The sequence below is a fragment of the Silurus aristotelis genome (assembly GCF_946808225.1).
Source record: "Silurus aristotelis genome assembly, chromosome: 25".
In the NCBI taxonomy this organism is placed as follows: domain Eukaryota; kingdom Metazoa; phylum Chordata; class Actinopteri; order Siluriformes; family Siluridae; genus Silurus; species Silurus aristotelis.
In genome coordinates this window covers 16,828,562-16,843,566 of record NC_139598.1, presented here as the reverse complement: position 1 = coordinate 16,843,566, position 15,005 = coordinate 16,828,562, and the positions used below count along the sequence as shown (strand labels likewise).

At 40.1% G+C, this 15,005-nt stretch overlaps 1 protein-coding gene and 1 long non-coding RNA gene across 3 annotated transcripts in view; one reads left to right on the top strand and one right to left on the bottom strand.

Moving 5' to 3' along the window:
- Nucleotides 1-4,288: 4,288 nt before the first annotated feature.
- Nucleotides 4,289-15,005, bottom strand: part of ext1a (exostosin glycosyltransferase 1a) — a 59,101-nt gene continuing 48,384 nt past the window's right edge. The window contains exons 5-11 of one of the 2 annotated variants that reach the window (XM_083529506.1): nucleotides 13,796-13,928; nucleotides 11,127-11,245; nucleotides 10,226-10,321; nucleotides 9,775-9,864; nucleotides 9,481-9,641; nucleotides 8,533-8,704; nucleotides 4,289-7,915 (exon numbers count right to left, since the gene is read on the bottom strand). In XM_083529506.1, the coding sequence (XP_083385632.1) occupies nucleotides 7,727-7,915; nucleotides 8,533-8,704; nucleotides 9,481-9,641; nucleotides 9,775-9,864; nucleotides 10,226-10,321; nucleotides 11,127-11,245; nucleotides 13,796-13,928 (960 nt within the window). In that variant the 3' untranslated portion in view covers nucleotides 4,289-7,726. The remainder of the gene's footprint in view (nucleotides 7,916-8,532; nucleotides 8,705-9,480; nucleotides 9,642-9,774; nucleotides 9,865-10,225; nucleotides 10,322-11,126; nucleotides 11,246-13,795; nucleotides 13,929-15,005) is intronic. The other variant, XM_083529507.1, reaches the window with a different exon arrangement.
- LOC310719639 lies at nucleotides 13,937-14,457 on the top strand. The gene is made up of 2 exons (XR_014531538.1): nucleotides 13,937-14,196; nucleotides 14,285-14,457. It is a non-coding gene; the product is annotated as an uncharacterized lncRNA (long non-coding RNA).

Genomic DNA, 15,005 nt, shown 5'->3' with positions numbered 1-15,005 from the left:
ACAAGAAAGGAATAAAACATGAAAGGGCATGTTGGGAAAACAATTAACAACAGAGTCGTGTGATGAAGTTACAGTTACGACTGGTACTCAAAAGTGATAACAGCACTTTATGAAATATTTATTTGTAACTTCTTTCATAGCAAACAACTGATACTTTTAATAACAAAAAATAAGTTTTATTTATTAAGAGTAATTTTTTATATTTGTCGATTATCCATGAAGTCCTGTATTAGCGCTCGAGCAGTTTCTGACCAATCAGAACGTAGAATTCACGACGTATTCTTTCTTCACGCAGCGCTGTTTAAACCCCATTATCGACTTACAAAGAATTCTCATTGTGGTTATGATGATTTATGAATGTGAGCTTCTTAGGAAATGTTATACAAATCTCTTTGTCAGCTCAATCCATCTCAAATTTCCAAGAAAGCACTGCAGTCTTTGGGAAAAAAAAAGTTTTTGGAGAGAAAGAATAGGATCGGGCTTCCAAATCATAAAATCAATTAATATGAGCTCAACAAACAAGGCGTCCATGAAAACGTCTTCGAGGCTGAGTGATAATCTTGGAACGGTTTCGGCGTTTCGCATCCCAACACAGGCCTTTGATCACAGTGCCATAAATCATGCTGAGATTTTGTGGTTAGATTTCACAGTTTCCCAGAATGAATCATGACTTAAAGTTGGCATCGCGTTTTGTCCCGTGTCTTGTCCTTCGCTACGTTTGGCTCTGTATTAAGCAGCCATGATGGAGGAGAACTAATTGCTGAGAAATTTGCATTATGTAAATGAAAAGCCCAAACATCTTTTAATATCTGGTTGGTGATCTTCATTGAGGAGTAACCTTTATAATGACGCATCCCAAATGTGATTGGAAACTTCACAATTCTTTTCTTTTCTGCTCCATGAGAACCCATATGCCAAATCCTTTTTTTTTTCCTTCTAAATTCGAAAGCAAAGAACTCTTTCCTCCCAAATATGTGTGCAACCAGGGTGTAATCTGTGGATATTTAGTGTTTTTCTACTCACCAGCAGCCCTTTGACTTCTTAGGGTTTTTATCATATGGAAAATAGTCAGGATATAGCTCCTTTTTATTATTTGTTTAAAGTTTTTTGCACTAATAATTACTGCTAAATTAACGACTGTTTAAACTTCCACTATTTATTATTAGCTGGACAATTTCTGTGTGCTCTGTTTGCACTTGTATCTTGGTCCATGAGGAACACTTTTATTTTACTGTGTGCTGTGCTGAATGTTAATGGCTGAAATGACAATAAAACTCCACTTGAACACCTGAATTTTTCTGCTACAGTTGATTCTTTCCCAGACTGTTGCTAAAAACTTGAAGTAACACACTTGTGCCTTTAGATGCTGTAGCATGAATTTTTCTATACATCCATCCATCCATTTATCCACCCTTCCATCCTTCCATCCTTCCATCCATCCATCCATCCATCCAGCTAGATATCTACTTATCCATCAATCCACCCATCTATTTTTTCAGCTATCCATCCATCCTTCCAGCTGGCTAGACATCTACTTATCCATCCATCCATCCATACAGCTAGCTAGCCATCTACTTATCCATCCATCCATCCATCCATCCATCCATCCATCCATCCATCCATCCATCCATCCATCCATCCATCCAGCTATCTATCATCCATCCATCCATACAGCTAGCTAGCCATCTACTTATCCATCCATCCATCCATCCATCCATCCATCCATCCATCCATCCATCCATCCATCCATCTATCTATCTATCTATCTATCTATCTATCTATCTATCTATCTATCTATCTATCTATCTATCTATCCATCCATCCATCCATCCATCCATCCATCCATCCATCCATAGAACTAGCTAGCCATCTACTTATCCATCCATCCATCCATCCATCCATCCATCCATCCATCCATCCATCCATCTATCTATCTATCTATCTATCTATCTATCTATCTATCTATCTATCTATCTATCTATCTATCTATCTATCTATCTATCATCCATCCATCCATCCATCCATCCATCGGTGTAGAAATCTTTGTATTATTATTGTAATATTATACACAGAATCTAATTTAAACCGTTACGCAATACGACTTAACACTCGTCTAATACATTTAGTCAGTAGAGTTTTCATTAGGATTCCTGTGGTGCACTGTATGTTTCACTGAACTGCTCTTTGGTTGCGATTCTTTCTGAGCTGCCACCAAAATGCTTTTTAAAAAACAAAACAAAAAAAAAAACAAGACGAGCTCTTATGCCCGGCACGATTACAGTATGCCTGGGCTGTCATGTTCAATCGCAGCCAAGCAGCCGAGACAGCCAGCAGCCTTGATTTCCTTATTTATGCACAGTTTGTGCTTGTAAACCAGTTGCATGAAGATTTGCATGAGATCGGGTTCAGCGTGGACGTGCAGGGTTATGAATTAGCTGAATTTTACATGACGCAAGAAAAAGCAGTCTGTCTTTCAGGCTGTAACTTCAACAAGCCCTTGGATGAAACCCTTTCCCTGCTTCAAACCCATTCCAATGATGTCACATCAAGTTTATCTGATCAGGGGTTCATTTGATAGGTACTTCCATTTCGACTCAAACCCACTGCACCTTCTCAGTCCATATTATATCTAGTAATCCATACATATCGATGTTCAACCCCTTTCCTGGTCTTAAGTGCCCCCTATCGACTTACATTGATTTCTCCACCATCTTCCTTTTTTTTTTTTTTTTATGAATTTGTTTTTCCAAACAAAGAACAACCTGTGATGTAGTTTCAGAGTTTAAAATATATCCTAAGCTCCATTCACACTTTTTGTTTTAGATTTTATGTACAATGATGGTCTTCTCTCCAAGTGTCTACTTTTCCACAGTAAACCAACTGTCTTGATGCTATTGGTTCCTTTGGCACAGTTAGTTCGCTTTATTTAACACTGCAGACCTGCTAAATTTCGTCTTCTATAGTGGTGGACGAAGTACACAAACCATGTAGTTGAGTTAAAGTATACGGTAAAATGTGACTCCAGTAAAAGTGTCCCTGTAAACCTTCACTCGAGTAAAAGTACAAAAGTTTTTTCCTTCAAATGTACTTAAGTATACAAAGTACTATAATTTATTATAACTATAATGTCCCTATTATAATTTTATCACAAGACTCTTTAATCACCTCAGTTTGTGTGAAAAGACTCGAATGTGACTCTCAGCACACTGATCTATTAATAGAATGATTTCTATTACAATTATCCCCAAAAACTACTTAAAAATTAGATTTTGTGGCGAGTTCGAGTCTGGAGTTTCTTCATCATTTATTCCTCCCTAAATGTTCTGTTGAACTGATGCTGAACTGTATGTTGGTGATCAGTAGATACACCGAGCGCCAATCAAAACGAGTTTAAAACAGAGCGTGCGCTCGACCCTGATTGGTCGATTGCTGCGTGTTTTACCGGTTAAGTTTTTATCCTCATAAATAAAAAGAAACGACTGATTTTGCAAAACGTAGTTATGAAAAAGGAAGATATTCGACTTTGAAATGTAGTGAAGTGAAAAGAAAAAGTCTCTCCAAATAACACTTACGTTAAAATACAGATACAACAAACAACGAATTACATTTACTTTATTACTGTTCAACACTGGTGTCCAACACTTAGCTTCTTTCATGGTCAGTCTCTGGCATAATCTCTGGTAGAATACCCTCTCGAACTAGTACGTTTTGAGCTGACAGTTCAAGGGCAGTTAGTGGGATCAGGATCGGCGCCATCTATAGGCAGAGCGGGAAAGTGCCTTGGGCTTCGGACTTGGAATCTCCCACAAATCTCCACGAGCAAACTCCAAAATCTAGTGCAGGGGTCTCCAATCTTTTCCAGAAAGGGCCAGTGTGGGTGCAGGTTTTCCATCACAAACTAATAATGTCATTAATAATGAAGATCATTAGATTTGAACAGGTAGAATTTGGTGTGGACTTGCTTGGTTGGAATAAAAACCTGCACCCACACTGGCCCTTTCTGGAAAAGATTGGAGACCCCTGATCTAGTGGAACATCTTCCCAGAAGAGTGGAGGTTTCTATAAGACCAAATGGGGACTACATGTGGAATGGGATGTTTTAGGTGTTTATAGAGTCCAGGATTTTTGAATAAAATTGGGTTTTACTCATAAAACCCAATTTTTTTTTTGTATATTATGTTATTGGGTATTACTACATTATTCAGTTCTATATAATATGAATGGGTTATATGGCACATTATAATGAGCTGTAATGAAATAAAAAAGAAAAAATACAATAAAGACAATCTTAGGCAAATAGTATTTATTCCTTTTTTCCTTTTTTTTATAAAACCATTCTTAAAAAACTGTCATTTGTTCTTAATTATTGTTGGTAACTGTTGTAAAATAATGTCACTGAATTACGTACCGGGCAAAGAAGCGCCACGATTCCACGTACACGTAGAGGAAGTGCGATCACAGAACAGAACAAAACAAAACAGAGACGTCACAGCGAAGTTTTCCTACCAAACATGTAGGAATGTCAGTACAACATAATGCTGCTGCAACAATAAGATGAAAAGAAAAGTCCAGTGTTAGACAAAAAAAGAAAAGTCAAATTGATCACGTGACGCCGCCCAGGAACGGGGGGACGTGAGCGATTTCCGTTAGGGGTCGAACCGAAAAAAAAAAAAAAACCACTCGGAAGCGTCTCGAGGAAAGGCACTGTTCGTGTAATTTACGAGATCTTACGAGAAAACGTCCGAAAGCAGACAGAGCGTGACGCGTGGAAAGCGTCGAACTTTCCATAGTCGTTCGGTCGAACTCTGGGCTTTGGACTGGATTATTGTTTTAGTTTTTTATTTTATTTAGTATTTTCCACCCAAAGATTTGTGATTCAATTATTTTAACTACATGACAGATTGATTTCTGGCTAATCTTGTAAAGGAAAAATGAATGGCACTGTATCGAGTTTTGAAGTAAAAAAAAATATATAATTGTTGATTGTGATATACTTTTATTTAAAAAAAAAAAAAAAGAAAAAAAAAGCCTCAGCTTGGCCTCCATGAGTATAACGAATATAAACCTGTCTGATCTGATCTAATCTGATGAACTAAAGTATGAGAAGTTTGATGAATATTAAAGACGATTTTTTTGTTTTAATACTTTAAGGCTACAATCATACAATCTTTTGGGGGGGGTTGGGCGAGGGGGGGGGGGGTGCTTTTTCTCTTTTCTCTTTTTCAGCACTTTGACAGGAAACGGAGACAGTGATCGGCGACGATAAATAACTTCTTTACCAAAAAAGTTTTCTTGATCCCACCCTTCCCTCAGTCCCCCCCCCCTTCCTCTAAAACCGTTCAAAATCCTGATCACAGAAAAACGTTCCCTCTTTCGATTCGACTTCCTTAACTTGCGTAAGAAATAAAAATAAAATTGTAAATAAACAAAAAAACAAAAACAAACAAAAAAAACAAAAACAAAAAAAAGGTCCGTGTATCTTCTGTCCATTAGATTTCCGTTTTAGAAAGAGAGAATGTGAAAAAACGAAAAGGGACCGTTATTTTTATTTTCCTCTAATACCCCAGAACAAACCTACGGAAAACGTTCGTTACTTCGTAGACGCACGGAAAAAATAAATAAAAAGGGAAACTAAAACGTAAAATGCTTGATTTTGCAGAACCGCAGAAACAATACGACACTCGAGTGACAGATCAGAATGAGCTTATAGACTCTATAGCGGTAATCACGCTACCTAATACGCGCTTAATATCTTTTTAAATTAGGTACAAGTTATTTTATGTCGATTTTTATTGTATTGATAGTTACAATATTTACTAATATATGACCCAATGGCGAGGACTGAACAGATGTCCATCTAATGACATAAAGCGTATTAACACGCAATCCGTAACTTACATCTTAAGCGTCTCCAATTAATTATTAAACTGCTAATACTGTTATGCTTTGATGTTAATTCAGCACTTATGCGTCGATGCTACGTTGTCCGTTATGTTATATTGCTTATGTGAGTTTGTGTGTTCTTGGTTAAGAGTTTTAGTCTTGTTAGTAAGTTTGCGGTCAACTTCTTTGTAAAATCGTTTCCCTTTGATTTTCTTTTCCGTGCACAAAGTAATGGGAAAATAATACGTCTTATTTCCGTAGGTTGATTCTGAAACAGAGAAATTCCCCGTTTTTTTTTTTTTCACGAAAAAACGCCATTTTTCACGAAAATACCAAAAATGCTTTATTTTTTGTATTCTTTAAGCCGTAAATCATCCTCGACTGGGTCCCAAAAAACATTTGCCAGAATATAGCGAGATGAATTTTGTGTAAATTCGTAAAAAAAAATACAGTATCACATTTATAGTGAGCACATGTACCGCGCAGTATTAACATTTTACCTCATTTTATAATTAATAATTAAATTTGTATTAATACATTTTTATTAAAAGTCCATTAAAACAATTCCCTATAAGTTTTTTTGTTTGATCGTGCGATAACCGAAAAAATCAACCAAACTAGTTAGTTTGTGACATTCTGCAATTCCGCGGAAAACCAGAGGGGGCGCCAGATTTGAACCGCGGTAAAGCGGCGGATTATTGTATCATAAAATGTAATATACTTTTTATTAATTTTCATTTCATTCTCTTTCCAAAAAAAAAATTTAATAACCAGAAGGCACACGGACCAAAAAATACCTTAATTAAAATAAAATGACCACAGTAAACTCTCCGGCGTACTTCTTCATGTTTAATCTTTCATGTGCAAATCGGTAAAATCAAACGTAAAATCAAACGTGAAAAAAAGATCGATGGCAAGAATCTGCGTTATTATTAGCCTCGGAAAGTAAGGAAAAAAAAGAACGTACTTAACCGTAATTTTTGAAAGAATGTCTTAGTGTTTAAAATCACATCGGCTCAGAATGTAGAGTGCAAAAAATAAATAAAAATAAAGAGCCGAGGTCATGATCTCTAGTTGAGATTCAGAGCTTGAGAAAAGACGTCAAAAATGGAAAGGAAAAAAAAATAAAATTAGGGAACTTTGGGCAGATACACAAGCAGCATGAGGCGTTTTTCTTTTTTTTTTTTTTTTTGCATTCGTTCGAATCCGATTCAGACTCCCAGGTGCACCCTAAAGAAAAAAAAAAAGGTCAGGCACTGTGACATTGTCGCATTTCTGAGCCCCGGGGCAGGACGTAGCGAGCGATTTCACTGATACACCGCTCATGAGCGAAGGCTGAGGAGACACACATGCAGGTAAGAGCTACAGAGTGCATCCCATCATGCGTTTTGATGAGCCTTCAGGCTCCTGATATTCGCTTTGTGTTGGATTCCAGAACTGCGTGGTTACGTGTATGTGTGTGTATGAGGGGGGGTGGGGCTCCCTGTCGCATCAAAGGTTGCCATGGTCACGGTTAGCCTTGGCCATGCATTACAACAGGATGGCAGTCTGATATACACAGCGATTTAACCTTGTGTGTGGTGGTGTGTCATGTGCCAAACCGGTCCAGCTGCCAAAAAAAGAACCCCCGATGTAGTGTAAAACAAATGGTGTGGTTCAGACAAGCACAATGATATCTGGTCGATTATTTGGACAGCAAGACTTCATTAAGCACCGTCCATCCACACCCTCATGACCAGCTCGCTCCATTTGCTGAGGGTTCCACCTCCTCCGCCCTGCCTGGGGTGACCCCCGGGACTCTGGTGCTCCTTTGGAAAAGAAGAAAGCTTCTCAGAGATTCCGCTCAGAGTCTCTCGATGTCTCTGTATTTTTTGCGCAGTATAGACACCTGGTCCTTGAACAAAATGGGGTCCAGTCTCATCTGGGAGTGGACGAGGGGCATGCTGCCAAACCAGCTGGCAAATTTGTTCATGCAAGTCTGCCGCTGGGTGAAGTGGTCCGGGTCGGCCCAGCGAGAGGCTCGTGACGTCTGCTGGGGAGAAAAAGAAAGAAAAGTCACCTTGGTGAACTTCGCAATTTCGTGAGGCCACGCCCCCTACATGCACCATGCATTCGTCCATAACATTACACACATCAATTACATGAATCCTGCACACAAAATACTGTCAGAAATTGTCCATCTTGGGGAGTTTAAAACTTGTGCGGTGTGTAAACTATTGTGCAACAAAATTATACTAACATTTAAATCAAAGTCATAAATGTCATTTATATTTATGGGAATTAATTAAACCTGTATCATATACATTTCCTTAAAATCCTAATTAATTCCCATAAATTTCTATAATAATAATAATAATAATAATAAATTCATGGTAAGTTTCCAATTTGGAATAAATTCCCATAGAAAGTTTCCGAAAAAATAAACCGGAAATTTTCCACCCCGTTTGCAACCCTTGGAGGAACAGATGAGTGGAAGTGGAGATTTGAGGTCAGGTATAGGGGATAGAAAAACAGAGGTTTGGCTCAGAAGCTGCTGCTGCTGCTCATGGGCCCCTGAGCAAGGCCCTTAACCCCATAGCTGCTCAGTTGTATAAATGAGATAAAATGAAACAGCACCCCTGGAGCACAGAAGGTTTGAGAATCCGGTACCTGTCCCATCATGGTCTCCTTGTACTGCTTCTTCTGCGTGACCTTGACGGGGGGCATCTTGGTGACGGCAGACACGAGGAAGTTCATGAGGATATCTTCACAGTTTGATAGCTGGTCAACCATGCTCTTCAGGCTGGCTGGCAGGTAATTTGTGTACAAGTAATTGTAGTATCTAAACGGCAAAAAAGATAAAACAAAGACAGGAACGTGAGGTCGGGAGAAAGGTGTTCATTTTGGTCACATATCAGGAGTGTTACGGTACACAGAATCTACGGGTTCGGTACTGACATCGGTTTTTATGTCACGGTTCGGTTAGGGGGAAGAAATTGACGAAAAACACAGTGTTTTTATTTATTCATTCGATTTATTTATTCATTATTCACTCATCAACAGCATGAACTTCTTCAGCAGTTTGATCTACAGGAGCTCGTCTGTTGGATCGGACCACACGGACCAGCCTTCGCTCCTCACGTGCATCATTGAGCCTCGGCCGCCCACGACCCTGTCGCCAGTTCACCACTGTTCCTTCCTTGGAGCACTTTCGATAGATTCTGACCACTGCAGATCAGGAACATCCCACAAGAGCTGCAGTTTTGGAGACGCTCTGACCCAGACGTCTAGACGTCACAATTTGTCAAAATCGCTCGAATTCTTATGCTTGCCCATTTTTCCAGCTTCTAACATTAACTTTGGGGACAAAATGTTCACCTGCTGCCTAATAAATAAATCCACCCACTAACAGGTGCCATGATGAAGATCATCAGTGTTCTTCACTTCACCGCTCAGAATGTTATAATGTCAATCTTATGCCTGATCAGTGTAGAGCAGGAACATGGAGAGTAGCATGGCTTGATCATGACCATATGATGAGTTCCCACAGACAGTACATTACACTGAGACGCTTTAAAGTTATTTTACATAATGCTGATGTGATGCTCTGGTTTGTACCTGTGGTAGAAAGCAGCTCCTGTCAGCACCATTGAATAGTCGTTGGTCCACTTGGAGGTATAACCCCATCGCTCTTTGTTGACATCCCAGAAATGGCTCCTGGCTGGATATCCCACAATCCTCTCAGGGAAACTTTGCCAAACATTGAAGGCAAAATCCACCTAGGAGATAAAAAAATAAATATAAATCCCATGTGACCTCATCTTTCTTTGGAACAATTCTTATCACGCTCAGGGAATCCGAGATAAAGCGTATCGGCGGTGAGATAAACCACCGTGATGTGGCGCCACCTACCTCGGTCGTGGAGAGCACCGTGTCCTCGTCCAGACTCAGCACGGCGTCCGTTCCGATGGTGCTGTAGGGCAGGAAACGGCTGCTCATCACCTGGAGACATCAGCAAATCATACAATCTCAAACAATGACTAAGGACTTTGCTCGCAACCTTCTCACGGTATGCGCCCACTTGAAAGCCTGCTGCCCCGCAGCATGTGTGTTACAGCGGAACGTTCTGGTAAATCCTTGTAAAGCATGGAGGTTGTGGCGAATTGGTATCTGCCAGTGGTGCACGTAGCTGACCTGATAAGGGTTAGGGTTTGGCACACCGAGCACTGGGTGTTACCTAGGAAACAATTCGTAGTGCCGGTCTCTAATTTGCAGCCACTTGCCTAAAGAACTTGTTGAAACACCAGTAGAAGTGGTGGAACAGTGATCATTCTCACAGTCTACGGTAAGGAATAGCTCTCACCTTACTCTCCCTCTCAATCACGACAATGGGCTGAGAGGTTGCAGGCCAGCGGTGTTTCGCAGGAAGAGGTTTGTCACAGTTCCACAGGACGATTATCTAAAAAGAAATTGAAATGTGCAAAACATGTGAGGACACTAGTTTGGTGTCTAGACTCCAAAAGACTCAATCGAACCAAATGACTCAAGTGAATTAAGTAAAACCAAATGACTAAAGACTGCATGGGGAGAGGTATGCTGACCCCTGACCCTAACTGTTGCCGCAAACTTGCACACAATTGCAGTTTTCGACAGCAACAAAGTAAATGTGTGCTTGAGTAGCTTTTTTCACACAAGTCCACTCAAATATTTAATTTTTACTCAACTACAAAATCGGTCGTTTCATTTTATTTGTAGTGGAAAAAAACTTAACTGGTCAAACACACAGCGATCCACCAATCAGGGTCGAGCGCTCGCTCTGTTTTAAACTTGTTCTGATTGGCGCTTGGTGTATCTACTGATCACCAACACACAGTTCAGCATCAGTTCAACAAAACATTTAGAGAGGAATAAATGATGAAGAAACTCCAGACTCGAACTCGCCACAGCACACGTGGATTTTTTTAAGAGGCTTTTAGGCTCATGATGATTGTAATAGAAATCATTCAGTGTTTGAGTCATTAATATCATTCTATTAATAGATCAGTGTGCTGAGAGTCACATTCGAGCACAGCTCCTGATTTACACAGGACAATGTCTTTCGGTGCTCCCTGTGACTGTGCGTGCAGCCGTGTGCTGCCACCTGTTGGCGTGTTACAAAACTAGTCGCGCAACTTTTTGATACCAACTCCTATATCCCTTCTTTTTTCTCTATTATCCAGCTATTGATTGATTTCCTGAACCAGACTGACAGATCACATCCGTACCTGAGCACAGTACTGGGATTTGGCCACAGAGGCGAGCAGCTTCAGGATGGGCTGCGACTGCGAGACCAGCGGCGTTACAGCGTGGATCACTGCTGTGAACCTCTGATGTGGTTTGATACCTGAGGACAGAGGCGTGTATCTCATCAGCTCTCGACTCTTGGATGAAGTTCATTTTGACACCGTTGTGCGATTGCATCAAGAATCCGATGACTCTTGCATACAAGCAGTTCAAGATTACTGATAAATCTCCTAACTGTAGAAATACAGGTTTTTCTTTAACACATAACCGACTGTTTTATCGGAATATTGTGCATTATAGTTCATTAGACACCACACACACACACACACACACACACACACACACACACACGGACACGGACACGGACACACACACACACACACACACACACACACACACACACACACACACACACACACACACGGACACACACACGGACACACACACGGACACACACACGGACACACACACGGACACACACATGGACACACACAGACACAGTAATTACACAAGGCTAGGACCAGGCAGCCTCCTGAAAAAACTCGTTATTTGTGGCAAAGTTTAATTGGTCCTCTGGGAAACGCAAACAACTAATTTAAAAATCATTACTTGCAAACAACAGTAATTAGCAACTAGCGTAAAAAAAAAAAAAAAAAAATAGGTCTAAATAAAATCCTACAATGAGATTGAAAAATATTAGCACCCCTTAAGATAACGGGCAAAAAATGGACTAAATGTAATGATCGCTTTTTCATTGTAACTACCGGCAGATTTATTTGTTGAAATAATAGAAACGCAATCATTTATTCTTCTGTAATTAGTTTCTAATTTTCCTCTCATTCAAACTGAAAATGGGGGATGTTTTTTCGTCGGTTAAGACGTCGAACTGCTGATCAGAAAGTTGAACGATTAAGTCCCAGCGCTACCAGGATGGCGACACTGGGCACTTGAGCAAGGACCTAAACCCTAAGCTGCACAGGTGAATATAAATACATGAGATCATTGTCTCTGGATGAAGGTGTCTGCCAAATGCTGTAAATGGAAAATGCGATATTTCCCTTTTCAAGCACATCATTTTTACAAGAATTAATTATCCACATTTAAAAAAAAAAAAAAAAAAAAATATAGGATATACTGTATTTTCCGGACTATAAGCCGCTACTTTTTCCCCCACTCTAATTCATGGCTAATTTATGGATTTTTCCTGGGGTTTTCCCGGTTTTACAAGCTTCAGGCAAAAAACTGAGCCCCATAACATTAGACCAATGAAATTGGTGAACAGGTTCAGGTGAACCAATGAAACTCTTTATATGAAATCAGATGCGCTCCCACTGAATCGGGCCGCACCACATCATAAATATGGATGATGTTCCTCTGACGTTTGACCTGCCGCTCACTCGGACTGTCTACAGGAAATGAGAATCATTCGTCACGCTGAAAACAACCGGGCATGAAAACACACTTCACCTGTGTTCTGAGCTGCACGGCATCGGGAGAAAAGATTCACCGATGGTGATTTTTAAACACACGACGATGCCAAAAGATAAACTCCCGAGAGAAATAGTTGTGAAAGGAAGGAGGAAGACGGTGAACAATGACTTTCTTGGTAGGCTACTGTTTAGATACAAGCCGTGTAACAGACACTGTCTTTCGTTAAAGCCTGTGTAAAATTCATTAGTTTCAGTGTAGGAACCTGCGGCTTATAGACAGGTGCGGCTTATTTATATTCAAAATAAAAAGCTTTGTAAAATTCAGTGGGTGCGGCTTATATTTGGGTGCGATTAATAGTTCGGAATTTACGATACAAATTAACAAATTACTGAAAAATTTATTCTTTTTACTTAAAAATTGTGCATCGATATTGTTGACACTTAACGATCAGACTAAACTCGACGCTAAACTGTTTCTCGAGCGCGTTCTCTCAGCACCGCTGCTGCTACGTGAACATGACGTATCGCATCACTACGGAGGCCGAGGCGTCCTGAGAGTCACATAGAATACAGATTAACATGGCAGAGGTAGAGCTGTAACTTCCTGGAGACACAACAGAAAAAAAGAGCGTCTGCTTCTATGTTATTTATTAATAGTACATTGATGATTTTCTGTCTGTCTGAACCAAAGAAATAAAAACTTTCTGCACCACATTGAGGTGCGGAGCGTCGTATTTATTCCATCGCATCGTATCGCATTGTGTCGAATCGAAATCGTGAATCGGTTCATCGGTAGCTGCTTCATATGTATCGTGTCATCGGTTATGCATCAAGATGCGAATCACATCGACCTCGGTTATGGAGATGCACATCCCTGATATAAAATATGATCAAAAACAAAAGAAAAAAAAAAACCTATTCGATTTCAATTTTTCATTTAACAGACATCATTCTTTATAAAAATATAAAAGCAATACATTTTTCCACCTGAAGACCAAAAACCCCTAGAACATTTATCATGATTTTATTATTTGATCGACAGTAGAATAAATTAAATATGAGCTAGAAAGCGATATGAAGTGTGATTCATGCCCGAGGCTCACGCTAACATTCCAATATTAGCTTTTTTCGAGGACTGACACTTGATGTGCGAGCATGTGTGTGTTTGTGTGTGAGAGAGTGTAGTGTGTGTGAGAGAGTGTAGTGTGTGGGCGACTCACCGAGCGGGGCGTAGTAGAAAGGAAAGTGTCCCAGGTAGGAGGAGTACTGCGGCAGGGTGAAGAGGCCGCCGGGCAGGTTGTTCCACATCGCACTGCTGCGGCTCAGCTGCTGCAACACGCGGTCATGGATGATCTGAGAGAGACGGCAACGAACAGTGGACACGAATCAAACCAACCGCCATTGTGAAGGCATTAAGCCAGTAAACAGGTGCTAATGTGACAAATGTTAACATGCGTGTGTGTATTTACGATGTAAATAAACGCATTTCACTAATAATCCTTCACGTTTGTTTTATTTGCTTTACACTAACAGGTGCTAACAGGTGTCATTTGCCACCACAGCATCTATTTCGTTGGTTGTTTGGACGCGGGTTAAAGTGGAAGAGCTTCTGTTCGAGAAGGTGAAAACAGAATGAGTGGGTAATAAATGAGCGTCTACATTTGTGGATCGTACACGAGTGTATTTATGCTCCTTCTTTTCTTTCTCAGCAGGTTTCCAAACGTCGGCGAGAAACTAAAAGGAGCTGGAAATTGAACTTTTTTAGTTTATTCTATTCATGGAGCAATACTACAACAAACACTTGTATTGAGTGAATTCTTAAAATTGAAATTCCTTGAACAACTTGAAATTCCGTTCTTCCGAAAGAGAACGACTCGGACGACTTCATCGAATAAATAAAACATGTGAAACTCTCTGCTCTGCAAGACCGAGCGTGCAACCGTGACTCACTCGCCCCATTCACTCATTTCACACGTGTACTTACAGCTTGTTTTGGAGTGCCTGAAACTCTCGTACCTGGAATAACGTTGCTGTAATGTCCTTCCTCTCGAGCTAAATAACATTACATCCACATATTTTACCGGAAAAGATTCGGTTGCTTAGCAACATACTGGACAAAAATTATACAATTCCTATAGACAAAAGCAATGAATCAAGTTTTTTCCCCTATTGGTTTATACACACACACACACACACACACACACACACACACACACACACACACACACACACACACACACACTTTTCCCTATCTTTGAGTGATGTTCGGTATGGTCTTCAGAGATGACACCCATCAGATAACCATATAAACCATACCAGATAGAGGATTCTGTAACAAATGGCAAAAACTGGAATTGGATTCGGAGACGCATTTCCAGACGCATTTCCAGACGCATACTGTTTTAGAAAAATTTTCCCATATAGCATTTG